We start from the raw sequence: 16,385 nt of genomic DNA, 5'->3' as shown, positions 1-16,385 counted from the left end.
TCTCTCTTAAATGTCTTTTATTTAAATGTGTAAAGCACTTTGAATTGCCTCGTGCTGAAAGGAGCTAAATAAACTTGCATTGCCTTGCCCATAAAGGAGGGAAACTTTTCTTTCACTTTTTCAAATGGCGTATTCTTCTCTGCTTCTGTACCATTCAAATACGTTTATAGCCTATATAACGTCTATGGTAATTACATAGTAAAACATTAACCCTCAAAATAAACACACACCTTTATTTTGAAAAAATACAGGAAATGTGTAACGACTGTGCTCAGTTTGACGCTAGTCGGGAAACTAGGCAACGAGCAGAGAAATAGCATCGGGGGCTCGGCATACTGTAGTTCCTGCCCGAAATAATGTCTCGTATCCCGGTGTTTCTCCCTCCGAGGTGACTGAGGTCTGAGCAGCAGCAGCCGGCATGGCGCTGGTCACCGTGCAGCGGTCTCCCACACCGAGCACCACCTCCAGCAGCCCCTGTGTGTCGGTGAGTATCCGTGAACTGGTTTGACATTTCGGCTCAGTTTTGTTGGTCTGTCAGAGCAAGAAGACTGCTGCTCAGGGGAGTTTAATGTACATGGGTGGCTAACTTAGCTGTTAGCTTCATACTGTAACAACCTCTCACAGTCCTGCAGGGGGACACACGTTTGTCTTCCAAGTTATTTAGCTTGTATCAAGTTAAATACATTTGTGTCATACTAAAGGTGTCACATTTGTGTAAACTAATTCAACTAGGTAGCAGTTAGAGCTTGTTTGCTAACTCACTTCCTCACAGGAAGTGATATCAGAGGAGCTACTAGACAAACAAGCTTGAATATGCATTAATCAGAATCAGAACACCTTTATTCGTCCCACAGAGGGTACATTTGCATTTGTTACAGCAAGAAAAGAGCCAAAAACAGCTTAATATTAACCTAAAGTAATCATCTATTCTATGCTTATACACATGGAATATGCTGTCTTCTGTGCCTGAGTCCAAATAGCTAGTCATGCCAGTACCTAATCTTCAAATTGACTTCTATTATAACAAGTTAAGGGGGGGGGTGACAGTGAATGTAGAGCTGCCTGGAAAGCAGGTTAGTGAGACAGGCCTGTCAGACCCTGGTGGACGCAGTGGGACAGTCCTATTATCCCCTCTGACACTTTGAGGCTTCCCACTTCAGGCTCTTGACACTGACCCAGGCAGGCTGATGGCGTGGCTGCCATAGATAAAATGCCATCACCCTGGAATATGATAAATTGGCCACATTGATATTTGCAGGGGCTGATGTGAGGTCGTCTGTCAGATTTCCTTCCTAAAGGACACATCTCGTGGCAGAAGATCCTGACCTGTAGTCAACTCTACATGACAAGAGTTCAGCCCCATGTATCTTAATTTAACCTCCATGTTTTGCAGAGACCGACTTGTTTTAAGGCTGGTCTGACGGGGAATTACATGGGGCAGCCATGCACATTATGGAGCATGGATTAGGGAAATCCCCAGCTGAGAGATGGTCAAAAAAACATCATAACATATTGAGAACAACAATTTAGAACCATGCTAGGCTGCAGGGTTTGGGACATTTCATAAAGCCTTAAGAAAAACAACATTTAGTATTTACATAACCTAAAAACATCACTAAGGCTGCAGCACATCATCACTTGATGGCATTACAGCGTTGTATTCATATTACATTTCTGGCTTTTGGAGACATCTGGACACATTTTGACCAGTCTGAGAAATAGCACGTACATGAATCTTAATTTAAGCTGCATTTATAATGTCCCAGCAGAGAGGGCGTGTAGCTCTGAGGCTGTGAAAGGATCCCAGGCTGAGGTAAGCAGCTGCTTGTCATGAGACCCGTTCCTGATGGGAAGCAGCCATGTGAGCGCGCTTGTGAGACGTCTGATGCTGAGAGGTGGGATCGGGGGCTGGGACGGGGGCAGCAGAGCAGAGCAGTGTGAGGAAGAAAGAGCTGGGAATGAACTCCAAAAAGAAAGATGAATAATCATGAGAGGCACAGCTGGAAAGCCACTGCCACATCAGCATATCTGACTGCGAGAGGCTCTTCCTCCTAAACCTTTCATCAGGGCAAATTAAACACAGGTTTCATATCATTGACCTATCAATTAATCCAGCTAGCATGTAGCCTTCAGCACATCAGGGAAGAGCCCCCTGACAGTGGTAGGATAATCTGCCTAGCAGCACAACAAATCCCCCCTTCTTATTGGCTGTAGGACCACTCCCTACACATCTCTGCGGTGGTATGGTAACCATGGAGATCAGCATGCATTATATCACAACTATAGCCAGGCTTATCATGGTGCTGTAGATTGTTATTATCCCATGTCTATTTTTATATAAAAATCTTTATTTCATTTGATCTTTTATTGCAAATTATTATGTTTACATGAATGCTTTTTTTAAATCTATAATTGTATGTATTCTAAAATGGAGCAAATGTCTGAAAATCCTATTTCCCACAGGATAAATAAAGTATTTTGATTCTGTTATTTGTAGTATACAGCCCTTTTTTCACTTATTTTCAGTGCGGTGCGTTTAAGCGCTTTGCAGTGGCATTCTACTGCTATCACATTCACCTGGAAATCTGCTGAGCTAAGCAATCTGGGAGCAGCTGAGTCCCTGCATGGACTCCTGTTTCTCCTGTGTCACCATATTTTGTATTGAGTGCTGGCTGCTGATGCAGAGGGCATCTTTCAGCCAGCTCTCCCTCCAGGGGGTCCTAATCACATCTGTGGCAACGGACACTAAAACTCCACCCTTCCTCTTCGGGATTCTTCATCGCCTGACCTCTTCACCTATTCTTCCTCATCTATTTGTATCATCATCACTTATCTGCACCAGCATTAGAGACTGCGGTTTTGTTCAGTGTCCCGTGTGTGTGTGTGTGTGTGTGTGTGTGTGTGTGTGTGTGTGTGTGTGTGTGTGTGTGTGTGTGTGTGTGTGTGTGTGTGTGTGTGTGTGTGTGTGTGTGTGTGTGTGTGTGGTGTGTGTGTGTGTGTGTGTGTGTGTGTGTGTGTGTGTGTGTGTGTGTGTGTGTGTGTGTGTGTGTGTGTGTGTGTGTGTGTGTGTGTGTGTGTGTGTGTGTGTGTGTGTGTGTGTGTGTGTGTGTGTGTGTGTGTGTTGGCTCGGCTCGTGTAGTAGCAAGGACTGACAGATTGAAGCCAAAGAGAAAGTTCTCTGAGTTTGGTGAGGGATTACCGAAACAGGCTGGGATTAAAATGGTGTGTGTGTGCGCGTGTGTGGAGAGCTGTGCTGGTTGCAGTGGTGGGGGAGGATGATTGCATTTTCTAAAAAGAAAGGCAGAGAGGGGAGGGCTCGGACACTCGGCCTTATCTCTGGTCCCTGCTTGGAGCCTCAGTTAAAATTCCAAGCTGGCTCTGCCTTTGTAACTGAAGTCACTGATGAAAGGCTTGACGTAGCCGCCAGCAATTCAACAGTCTTCAATGCAAGGTTGATTGAGTCTGACTCAGCGCTTGATGCAAATAGCCTCCAAAGTCTCTTTGGTCAACATGAAACAGTGTGTCCTTTCTGAAATGCCAGCTGCTTGTCACAGGACTGATATGAACTTTCTTTTTCTCATATGTTCTGTCTGTCTCCCTGCAGGAGTCGGGCAGCGGTGAGGATGACCGTCGCTCCCAGCCCAGGAGGTGAGACACTTCCTGCTTTGTCATACTCTGTCTCCAGTTTCCTGCAATAACTTTTACACACACTGTCATCCAATCGCATCACTGGAAACTGTGAATTGACACTCTGGCCACTAGGGGGAGACAGTGCATCAGATTTATAGGGTTCTCTAATCAATAAAACCCCTTTCTGATACAGTTCTTAAAACATTTATGCTATAGTTGGATTGATTTTATACATTTGAGTAAAAATACACATTTCAACTCCAAAAGGCCTTTATATGTGTTCAAATAAAAAACGTTTATTAATGCCAACAACATGAACATTCCTGTTTCCTGTCACACACCTTTGAGGATTGGGCCACTGACTGTTGTTGACTGACTGTTGTTGTGCCACTTGGAATATAAATGGCTTTTAAATAGTTTTTCGACTTTTCTTGAATAGTCTTTCATGCCGCAAACAAATGACATCTTTGTGTGTATTTGTTGTCAATATTTGTTCATTCCATTGATGTCACAGGCTTGGGTTGATTTGCATGATTCTACCTGGTGGTTGTGGTAAAGTAAATGATTATCTTTTGATGTGCGTAGCTGTATCTTCATAAAAGAGCAGCATGTCGGCGCTGTTATTGTTCTTTTGTGTAGATGACGAAGCCACCTGAGTTAGTGAGCCAAGGCCCTCTCAAGAATTTGAATGCAATGCAGACTGCACACAGCGGAACACATCTGCTTTATGTTTGTGTGGTCTACGTGTTGCCTTTACCCAGCTACTAGTAAACCTGAAAACACTCTGAGAAGCCTTACACATAATCACTTTAAACTCATCGCTTATAGTACAGTCTGTCCGTGGAGACGATAGCTCACACTCATTACACAGGGAACATTAAAGTCTATACCGCCGTTCTATCTTAAATGGACTTTGTAAGGCACTTTGGTGGACTAATCTTAGCTTTAAAGTGCAGCCTATCTTTGTCATATATCATTTGTGTTTCAAGCTGGTAATGTATATTATCAGTGATAACTCATATTTGTAGTTACTAGTTGTTATTATTGTTTCTACTCTCAAATACAGCAGGTAATAATGACATACTCCTACTAGGGCTGTGCGATATTAAGAAAATCAGATATTCTTTATATCAGTATTGTGACAATATGGTAGTGATGACCGTTAATGCTTTTACAAAAGGTTAGAACAATGAAACTTTCATAAATAATCATTAGTGATGTGGATATAATAATCAAGGCAAATAATAGAAGAGTTCAGAAAATGTTATCATTGTATTGTGCAGCCGTAACTAACAGTATCAATTTGAAATCAATATATATATATATATATATAACCCCCCCTCCCTCCGACAGTGTTGAGCTGAGCCTAACGCAGACTGGACTGTTTATATCTCGCTGAGTGTGAGGGAAACGGTGCCATGCTGTCAGGAGACTGGACATCAGATACAGGGTTAAACTGAGCACTCGGCACATGCTATACGATGTTTCTCAGGAACCCTGGCCATAAAAACACATTTAAACTCCGCCTGAGTCTGTATCAGTTTCCCACTTTTGAACATGTTGCTATGAAGCAAAGCAGAGCCCCACTTTTACAGATGGAGATTTAACTCTTTGATTGCATCTTTGTTCTGGCTGTTGCCCAGGATCCCTCTCAGATGTCATGCAAGCGTGTCCTGGACCCTGTCACACTTTGTGAGTCAAGCGAGACCCTGCATGGCTAAATGAAACGCATCTTAAAAAAGGCTGCTCAGGCTCCCGCTGGTCTGGAGCCATTAGGTGTCAAAGTCTCCAGTCCTGAGTTCATCCACACAGCAGGAGAATGTGCACTAACTCTCAGGCTAAATACATGTTCATTGTGCATAAATGCATTGGCTCACAAAGCCGTCATGTTAGCGAGTTGATTCTTGGCGGCGTATTCAACCGATCATTATAGAGACATAAAGGTGGTATGTTTAACCTTGCTCTCAAAATATGGACAAACCGGTCTGTCAGCATGACCTCATTGGCAGCTATAATAATATCGAAAGCACATATGATAATAATTTAAGTTTATGATTGCAACAGGCCCAAGATAAGCTAAGGGCCCCTATAGTGCTTCAAACCTGACATTAAAAACGATTTTATGCTATGTCACACATACATGAAAACTGAAACTTGGTGATATCATTCATTTAAGCTTTTAACACGCCCAACAGTGCCCAGACGGACATGTGCTTCCAATTATCTGTTAGGTAATACAACAAAGCAGCAGCAGCTGGTGAAGTCATACCCATGGATGCTCTCACACACACACACACACACACACACACACACACACACACACACACACACACACACACACACACACACACACACACACACACACACACACACACACACACACACACACACACACACACACACACACACACACACACACCCTATTCCCCATACGCCTAACATCATTATAGTTCTATTTGACTATTTACCTAGCTCGCCATTTGCTAACCATTAGCACATATCCACTCACACTCACATGACAGGGTCCACACTGAGTGACCCCTCATGTGTGTTGCATAAGAGCCGAGGTCCAATTAAGTCCCCACCCTACATATGGATAAAAGCAGCAGGACAGGCCAATATATATCGAGCAGGAGCCCCTGAGACTGAAGGGAACGTTGGATTTTCGGTGCATTAAGATTTTCGGTCCGTCTAGATTGCTCACTCTTCTCCAGAGTCTTTGTCACTTGTCTCTTTTCGTTTCATTCAGTTGACTTCTCACTGACTGACACCCCATATATCTCCTTCTTATTATATCTTCTCTCTGTCAACTGTACAGCCACACACACAGCTGTCAGAGTTATGAAACTGACATTTTAAGTTTTTGTTCTTTTTAAATCTAACTTGTGGGACAGAGCGGTGAGAGCAGTTCTGCTGTGGCTGCCGAACAATAGAGGCACTTCATATCTTCCTTGTGACTCCCTGCGGGGAAATCATATGACGTGGCACGGCTGTCAAAGGTTCCAGCATCACAAGATTAAATCATATGCCTTTGAGCGTTAGTATTGTTAAAACCCACATGTAATAAACCACTTAAAATGTCTGTGCCGGTCCTCTGTTTTGTTTGCAGTGTATGAAGCAACACCATCTGCTACCTCAGTTAGAGGCGTGTCAGTGTATTGTATCTACTGTGGTTAAAAGTCGGCTGGATGAGAAAAGCATGTGAGAAGAGAGCGGGGCGGTGATTAGCTGTTCCCTATGTGAGCTTTACTGTCCATTGTTTATCTGCTGAAGAGCATGACAGAAGGCAGTGCAGGCCAGGGTGTGTTTGATCTGTAATAATGCTTGGATACAAATAAAACCCTGTATATTTATTTTGGAATTTAATGCACAATTTGGAAAACAATTGCCGATTAGGATGATTTTTAACTGATATTGCAATCACAATATAGGAGGAATGGGTCCTGTTCACCTAATTGTTCTCATTTGTATTGAAATATATACGTTTTGTTAGGTCTGTAGAATCCATTTTGTAAGCCGAGATATCTGTGCAGCTCCACTACACTTCATTCAAAATGGTATTTAACCACATATTTAGCCTTTAAAGTGGTCATATGATGGTCATTTCCTGGTTCATATTTGTATTTTGTGCCTCTGGAGGAATCTGTGGGATTTTAACCTTTGCAGACCATTTCCATTCATAAAAGACCTATACCACACTACAGGAAAGGGAAACCCCATAACACACGATAGGGCCCCTTTAACCAATATTATGCTTTCTATGATTTGAATATTGCAATAATCCATTTTGACCCTACTTTTAATAGTCGGCACAACTTGTTTGATTTGCGGGAGGAACTTCCCAGACAGAAATTAAACAATCACTGATCAGAATCATTTGTGGTGTGAGCCTCTTCCTGCACTGTTTATACATTATTGACTCATGCATTGGCTCTCACCCATATGCACACAAGCAGAGCAGGTTCTATTGAGGCTGCTGAGAGAAGAACAAGTAGGGCCGGTGTAGTAACGAACACCCAGCCCAACAACACCCTCTGTGTTCACCGCTTGCATCTCCTCCTCTTTACATTGTAAGGCTGTTCATTTACACTCAACCTGTTAAACATAGAATACAACCTGTCCTAGATTAGTGAGTACATGGACATACTGTGTCTCCGTCCCACCACACAAAAGAGACGTATACAGTGCATAGTTTTACATCAAATGTGACACCACCATCATGAGTCAATAGCAATCATAATGGAGATATGTGAAATGGGACATCCAGATAACCTTTAGAATATGGGGCCAGGAATCCTCTCCAGAAAGTGTTTTAACACATCTCGGATTGTAGAGAATATTATAGAAACATACATGAACTTTTATAAGCTAAAAATCCCTTAAAACTAAACATCTTGTCTTTTTTGTATCGTTTACTTGACGGTATCTCCACAAAGCATTTGACCCAGCAGCTTTTTAAAGATGACTTCTATAAGATCTCTAACCTGAGAACAGATTTCACATATTGCTCCTGAGCTGCAGTTTGGTTACTGTAAACAGGCTACTTCATTTCACAGTTCAGTCTTTGTCCGTCTTATCTGGCTGTAAAATGTGGTAAAAAGTGCTCCCTATTTCTCCAAGGTTAAGTGCTTCTATCTCACCAGAGTGGGCTGAGTAGTCGGCAAACATTTGAACTGAAGGCGTTGCAGTCCAGCTGTTCTTTGCTTTGAATCTTGAAAACTATTTTTATGTTGTTTGTTTAAAGGTTTTCAGGCTAGGTGTTTTAGCTACTGCTACCAGTACATCATTTTGTTTAACTTCTTTAGTGCAACGGGCAGTTCACCGAGGGAAAAAAGCATGGTTTTCAATACATATTTATTATAGCTGTATTGAATCATTGGAATAGTCAAAGCTGAGTTAAAAATAATCCAATTAATGGTATTGATTTATAGTGATTTTGCAACAGGGGTATTCCAGGCATTTCCAATTACTCAAAAGTGCTTTGAATTCAACACAGATTTTTTTTTTTTAAATGCGAGGACAAACAAAATATGAAAACCTCAATAGAAGCTTCTAATGTAATTTGTTTTAATTCGCCTCAGCCCCAATATTTGTACGGTAGAGAACATGATACTGCAGGTTATATAGCTTTATTGTAGAACAGTTCCCCATCTCCAGCTCAGCATATGGTAAACAACTCACCACAGAGGTCAAAATATACACAACTCAACAAGTACACACTGCATGTTTTCTTCCCATTCCCATCAAGCACAGAGGAAGGCATGTAGCGGAAGATGATTGTGCAACGTGTCCATGTCTCAGCTTAACCACAACACACTCGAGTTACCAGCCCACAGACAAGTTCCCACCGAGTGCTTGTAGATGTGACGACACTAAACAGAACCACATGACAGAGCACCAGCGCCGCTGTGTGTATGGGTGAATGTCAAGTGGATTATGTGGTCACAGTTGCTGGCAGAACTCATTGGACAACCTGCCTTATGATGCAGGAGCTGTTGATAGGAAGGTGAGACAGAGGATGTGGGATGTAATCGTGTTTAGCTGGGCAGGAAACGTGTGGAGTCTAGTGTTAAACCACACATTCATTATGTGCTTGAAGATGTCCAATGGAATAGCTAAAGCCTCCTGGGATTGTTAATATTATAAGTAACACATTTTATTATATCCCCCAGAGCTGGTAATTGGTGTTGAATAAATATAAACTACACTAGCATTGCTAAGGAAGAAGGTATATTACTAAAAGGCCTGTGTATTGTAATGTCTAATATCCTGACTGTGTTAATTAAGCCATGCATGGATTGTTTTTTTTTTGTAAAGAGAACAACATAATTAAAAAAGAGATTAGAATAACAACGTGTAGTTTTTGATGAACTGACAAAAGCCCTGCCGCATCTTGCCATAGACATCCTGTATCGTTGTGTTTTGTGTCTTTAGTGTTATTGTGGTCCCTCATGCAGTTAGAGGGTCTGTTGTGACAACAGTAAATTGACATGAGAAAAATGAGAATATTTCCGACAATTCTTTCCCAGAAGCAACAATAATATGTCACAGTCAGTCCAGAGGAAGAGTAAACATAACAAGAGCTGCCGTTTAACATTAGATCCACTAAATCAGGGGTGTCAAACTCAAGGCCCGGGGGCCAAATCCGGCCCGCAACTTCATTTCAAAGAATATAATATGTTTAATATACAGTTACATGGCGAGTTACAGAAGCACCTTGCCCATACATGTAGCACAACGCATCTCAAATTTGACGTTTTTTTTCAAAATGTCCCTCCAAATTTCACTTCTTTTATTTTGACTTTTTTTCCAGAATTTGGCTTTTCTTTTAAATCATTTTGTGACATTCTCACTGAAGAGACTTGCAATTATTTGCCCTAGACTTCTGCTTTCAGACGTGGTTAATTATGAAGTTATTACCCTATCCGATAATAATCCAATGAAGAGGCAATAATGTAATATAATACATTATTTTATATACTGTATATTCAATATTTATATATGCATTTATATATAGTCTTAAAGTAACAACCGGCCCTTTGAGTGCAACCATAATGCGAATGTGGCCCGCGATGAAATTGAGTTTGACACCCCTGCACTAAGGGGTCATTTCCCCCCTACAGTGTCAGTACTCACAGAAAGGTTATATCTTGACACAGGTATTGTAAGTTGTACATTTTCATTTATTTATTTGATTCATAGGTAAGACATAATAACAAATCGTAGTTTACTGGGTTTTCTCATTATAAAATTGCTTCAATTTTCTTTAGAACCAAGTTGAAAAGTTAATATACATTTTAAAATGAAATAAACTGAGAGCTACAACAAACAAAACAGAGGATCAGGGGTAAAAGTGACCTCCTCCAGTGCTTCCAGTTTAAAGGAGGAAACAGAATCCTATCTGACTAAGAAGCATGTCTATTGGCCTTACATTTAGATGGGTACTTGTGATGCAATGCCACATTCTCCATTCAAATAAAGACAAACTAGTTAGAACGTGTTATTAATGTGATTCATTGTCTAGGCCCTTCATTTACTATGGTTCGTGTAAGATTTTCGTGTTTCCCCATAATCCCGCAGCTCAGGGGTGTTCATTCATAGGCTGAAGTTTTACAAGCATAATGTTCAGATTTCAGTGAATACCAAAGGGAAGTTTATGAACACAGGGCCAAAGTTATGTTGTATAACCGCATACTCAGCGTCCTATTTCTCAGTCAAACTCCTTTTTGATAACGGCTCTGCTCTGAAAAACAGCTAAATCATAAAGCAGGCATTCAATAAACATCATTATAAAGCTCAGCTCCACGGCGTTGAGGTCGTTTGCCACAGATGTTTTAGATTCGTTCTTCAGCTCTTTGCACAAGCTGGTGTTAATATGATCAGGGGGGCTTAAGTTTTACAGTGTTTTTCAAATTGTTGTCAGCTTACATGCCGGCCCGCCAGTAGAAATAAAAATGTTTATTAGGCTATAAAACACACCAAAACATTGAATCAATCTCACAGCCTGCAGTAGGTCAGGTGATACTTGATGTAAGCAACATAATATGAAAGGTGGTTTCTCCCCCAGACTTTCTTGATTTTGCTCAATTTATCTGTACTTTACCCTTCGAACTGAAGGTCTGCTTCAACAGCAGCTCAGTCTGTAAGACTTCAGTCTGTTTCTCATTTGTATTTTTGCTCCTTATGTAACCCAACCACAAGGTCTGTGTGTTTGGAGAAAAGGGTGGAGAGGAGACAAGTGAGTCACTGCCAAACCAAAACCCCATGTGGGTTTAATTGACTATTTTATCAGTGTAATGATCACATCCCCTATTGACCCTGTTGTACCAGGACACCCAATTAGTTGTTGGACATTAACATATTTGTGGTTACTTTACAAAGTATAGTTCATAATATATGATATTTTGTTATACATTTACCTGGCCAAGCGTATCTGATTAATCTAGCCAATTGAGAGCTACTAAGTTAGCATATACATTTCGATAAAAAATGTTAAAAAAAAAATTATTTGGAATTATTTTTGGAATATTGGGTTCTTTTACATGTATTACTTGAACTACATTTTTCTGATAATATTGAGTTACTTTGACTGACTGTATGTAGCCTTTACAATGCAGAAATGTGGCTTGTAACCCTTGTAACAGAGTATTTTTACAGTGTAGTATTTGCTTAAATGTGGGGTCGGTAATTTTGGAGAAACCAGCTTGAGTGCGCTAGAATGTGAAAATACACAGCCGGAAAAAATCTGCCACTTCCTTACAGAGCCCCTCCTCCAACACACACAAACGCGTACATGACCAATGAGGGCACGAGGTAAATGTGTGCACGAGATGGAAGACTGACAGGCAGGCAGGCCATCCAGTTATTTTAGCCGGGACGGGACGGCTTTTTACAGCGCCACGGCTTCCACAGATGAATTTTTGTTATGTATTTATTGTCAAAGTATTTAAAGGTGGGGTAGGTAAGTTTGAGAAACCGGCACGAGATACACTTTTTGTTATATTCCATGGAATGCTCTCAACATCCCAATAGCAATGAATATCTTAAGTGCTTTGACAAAAAATCCATTAAAAAACCTCATCTGTGGAAGCCGTAGTACTGTAAAAAGCACGACCAGTCATTCTAGCCGCCCGGCTAAAATAACTGGATGACCTACCTGCCTGTCAGCCTTCCATCTGTGCACACACTTATCTCGTGCCCTCATTGGTCATGTGCGCGTTCGTGTGTGTTGGAAGGAAGTCTGAAGGAAGGGGCCGATCTTTTTCGGATGCATAGTTTCAAATTCTAGTGCACTCGAGCTGGTTTCTCCAAAATTACCTACCCCACCTTTAATATATTCATTGCTATCGGGATGTTAAGAGCATTCCATGGAATATAACAAAAAGTGTTTCTGAAATAAATTACATAGGCTACCCCACCTTTAAGTAAAAGTAATACTTCCTCATCCACTGTTTAAAACGTCCCAATGGTCATTACTTTTAGTGTTATGTAATTTATCGAGGATGGGCCAGTACAGTGCAATTTCTGATAAGCACACACTCGGCCAGACAGGAGTAACTAGAATAATAACCTGCTGAAGGAAATACTGCATGGTGCAAGTGTTGTGTATACACGATGGTATACACGTGCCCTGCTTCAGCAAGTGTCGATGCAGAAGGGCTGCTGCTGTGGGCGGTCGTACTTCCCTGTTGTCCTCATTGGCTCCCCACTTTTCCCCAAAACACATGTCTCCAACTCCTCCCTCCCATGACTTCCTCTGTGATAGTTTGACTGAAGTCATATGTCTTAGTACTGTACTTGGTAGAGGATAGTGTCTGTTGTACAGAGGATTAATAATGTTCAGAAAACGGTACGAACACTTATTCATGAAAGGACTCGCTTCCGCTTAATTGGGACATCTTGGACGCCACTGTCGGGAAGCAGCAGAACAGCGTGCTTCAACTTTTAACTTAATTTATTGTGACGGAAAAAAGATTTGGACACAAGTGACTACTTCGCGGAATATTTCGTCATTTTCTAAACTATTACGGCTATTTACACCAAAGGAAGTTGTTAGTCGTGTTGAAATGGCAGAGCACATGACTATGAGAGAGGAGTAAAAGTTTTCTCCCCGGACAAGAACACCTGACACCGCCCTACCTCAGCGCTCCCAGCCGCCGGCATGACCCTCGGCGCGGTCTCCGAATCTGAGAGCTCGTCGGCGGTCAGCTTCTGCTCATGCTGCGGGGCTAAGATGGTGCCATACTTCAGCGACGAAGCAGTGGTGTCAAACAATCAGATCAACCAGCTGTAAGTGTAAATAAGTAGCAGGTGGTGGAGGGAAGACACTCTGGAATAAACCTATGTTTAAGAATATTGTATTCATTAAAACATGCATAAATGTATGACCGGGACAGACAGTAAAGGTGCTTTGAAGTAACAGGGTGTCATTCAAACTTAAGGGGCATTAAACTGAAATTAGCCTGTATTTTATTTTTGTACTGTGGATAGTGATACTGTTAATACTATATTTTAATATGGACTTCAAGTATTTGGAAATAGTAGTAAAAACGTGCCAAACGTTTAACATTGTAAAACTATGAGTAATCGAGCATGTGTAATTATTTTGCAACATCAGGTGAATGCATTTCCTGGTGACGTATGCCGCATCCAATGTTCCCTTTTGACCTGTCCCTTCATACAGTGTGAATCATCCTACCGGTTCCACTACTACAGACACTTAGATGGAAAACCATTATCACCTGATCACCATATTAATGAGTTTTGGTTGGGCATTTCTGTCCCTCCCTTTTTGTTTGTCCAAGGCTGGACATTTGTTTGTTTGAACTTGTGAGTGATTGGTGTGATGTCCATAGTTGTTAAGGAAGCTTAACTTACAATTAAGACATGTTTTAAATGTCACCATTTAGAGAAATAACTTAAAATGATTGTGAAGGAGACAATGGCAGTATGTTTCTTTATTTGTGTATATCCAACATTAAAAATGATGTTGGTGGCTTTCATCGTAGTGATTTTCTTAGACACAGACCTAGAGAAATTGCCTGCATCCACTTGCTTGACGCTTGGTTTAGGCAACCAGGAAATAGGCAGCTAAATATTCCTTTTGATATAACTCTTAGTAAATAGATTTCATTGTAACCCAATAATAGCCTACATTGGAAATGATTAACCACTGATCAGACAGCATTTCCCCTTAAACCCAAAGCCTCTGTACTTATTTGTAGCCCTGTGTTCTAAGGGTCATTCAACTGAACTAAATATATGCTTCTCTGGCTCTATCAATACCAATTCAGAGATGGTTTGCTTGGATCTGAAGTAGTTGGTTTTAATGCATCTTATCTGTGATCTTCATTGTCTGCAGACATCAAGGCAACGGGGAGTAGAGGCTTCCTTTTGCTTGTGAGATGTAAAAGGATTTACTTGACTTGTGTAAATGCGATGAAGACAAGTTTGCCCTTCAGGACAGATCAAAGGCTACTCTGTTCCAGTGTTCTTCAGTGTTTTTATGTGAAGCTGGCTCAGATAAGCTTTGCCCATTTGGGGAGAAATCAATGTAGAAATTACCCCAACTGTATTAAAAGATAATGAAATCAACATTACCCAATTTTCCACAAGATCAATCTGTTTAGTTCCAGTGTCTCTGTTTTCTGGTTGTTTTGTAACTTTTTCGTGCAGTCAGTAATTGGATATGCCGTGCATGAGAATTGGCCTTCTGTGGCAGTTTTCAGGAAAGTCAAGGACAGCCTGTGTCTCGATTGCATTGTTTGTCAGCTGTTGCACACATGATTGTGCAGTGAGGTTATTGAGTCAACTGAACATTTAGTCTTTATGAGGGCTGCACCCTGTGTTTAAGGAAATCATTTAGGTATTTTCAAAACTTGGGTTTGCATTAGGACAGTTTATGGGAAGATGTTACCGCAACACACAGTGTGGCAAGCGCGTGTGTCCAGTAAACGCACACAGATGTGGGAACCGTCTGACTTCCTGGCTTTATTGCAATATGGCTGTCGATGGTTTTTATCACCCCTCCCTTTGTATAGCTCAAATTGGCCCTCATCCCAACGTTAGGGATTTTAGCATCCTTTGATTTATATCTCCTAGTGTGTGTACATGCAGCATTTTTAATGTTTGTGTACATATCTGTTTGTTTATAGTGTGAATGCCTGTATGTGCCAGTATGTTTAACCAATGAGTAATGACAAGCCTCGAGGCTTTCCAAGGAGCTAAGTGTTACCTGTGGCTAAATGGCATCTAAAACACTATTGTTATGCCACCAACTTTAGGAATACCGGTAAACCTCTCTCTTCCGCTGCACTTGTGTGTTTTGTGTTGCGTACGTGTTTTCCAAAGAAAGAGATGAGACAGAAACGTGACAAACTGAAGATACTGTTGGTGTGAGGGACTTCAGCAGCTGAACACAGATAAGTCTGGATACAGGTCACTACTTGTGTTAGGGCTGCTCGATTATGGCAAAAATTATAATCACGATTATTTTGGTCAATAATTGATATCACGATTATTAAATACGATTATTCATTGACTTTGAAAACATCCATTTATTGAACTTTTAAAACAAATACAAATAATTATTTGAACAGCATCTTTTTAACTGTTTAAACCAATACTAAAATAAATGATACATTTATATTACATTTAAATAAATAATAAACAAGATCAACAAATATTTTGGAGCGCACTTCCACAAGCTACTAATCATATATAAATATGATAAATATAAATTAGATCAAATATGTTGCAGTGCACTGTCACAACCTAGCAAAGCAAAATAATATTTTTTTTTCGTTTATGTTTTCGTAATTGTGGCAGGCCAAAATCGTAATTGCGATTTAAAATACGATTAATTGCACAGCCCTAGTTTGTGTGTGAGCTAGTGATGCATAGCAAATCAAATCACCTACATAACTTGGTTTAAGTTTGTTAAATTAGCTACAGTAAATTCCACAGGATCGGACCAGCTGTGTAGCTGCCTAGTGTATCATAGAAGTCCTTTTCATTGCCAGGAGTCTGACAGTGGGGTTTTTATGTTATTTCACATTGGGATGATTAACATTGACTTTCTTTTCAATGTTTCTGTTCTAAATGTACATGCAATTTATCAAAGTCCCAATACAAACCATGAAACTATATCGAGTTTATCGATATAGTTAATTTTCAACTCCTACATATTTCACATTATGATATATTATTTTATTTATTCTAAACGCATACCTACAGTAAGCTGGTACATATAACAG

General features: G+C 40.7%; 1 protein-coding gene across 2 annotated transcripts in view; it reads left to right on the top strand.

Moving 5' to 3' along the window:
* The first annotated feature begins 290 nt into the window (after nucleotides 1–290).
* Nucleotides 291–16,385, top strand: part of ssh2a (slingshot protein phosphatase 2a) — a 31,469-nt gene continuing 15,374 nt past the window's right edge. The window contains exons 1-2 of one of the 2 annotated variants that reach the window (XM_034097320.1): nucleotides 291–484; nucleotides 3,605–3,648. In XM_034097320.1, coding sequence (XP_033953211.1) covers nucleotides 419–484; nucleotides 3,605–3,648 — 110 coding nt within the window. In that variant the 5' untranslated portion in view covers nucleotides 291–418. Of the gene's footprint in view, nucleotides 485–3,604; nucleotides 3,649–12,900; nucleotides 13,420–16,385 lie in introns of those variants that run through there. The other variant, XM_034097319.1, reaches the window with a different exon arrangement.

The sequence above is a fragment of the Pseudochaenichthys georgianus genome, chromosome 13 (genome assembly GCF_902827115.2).
Source record: "Pseudochaenichthys georgianus chromosome 13, fPseGeo1.2, whole genome shotgun sequence".
In the NCBI taxonomy this organism is placed as follows: domain Eukaryota; kingdom Metazoa; phylum Chordata; class Actinopteri; order Perciformes; family Channichthyidae; genus Pseudochaenichthys; species Pseudochaenichthys georgianus.
The sequence above is the reverse complement of the archived record's forward strand: the minus strand, read 5'-3'. Positions and strand labels throughout refer to the sequence as shown.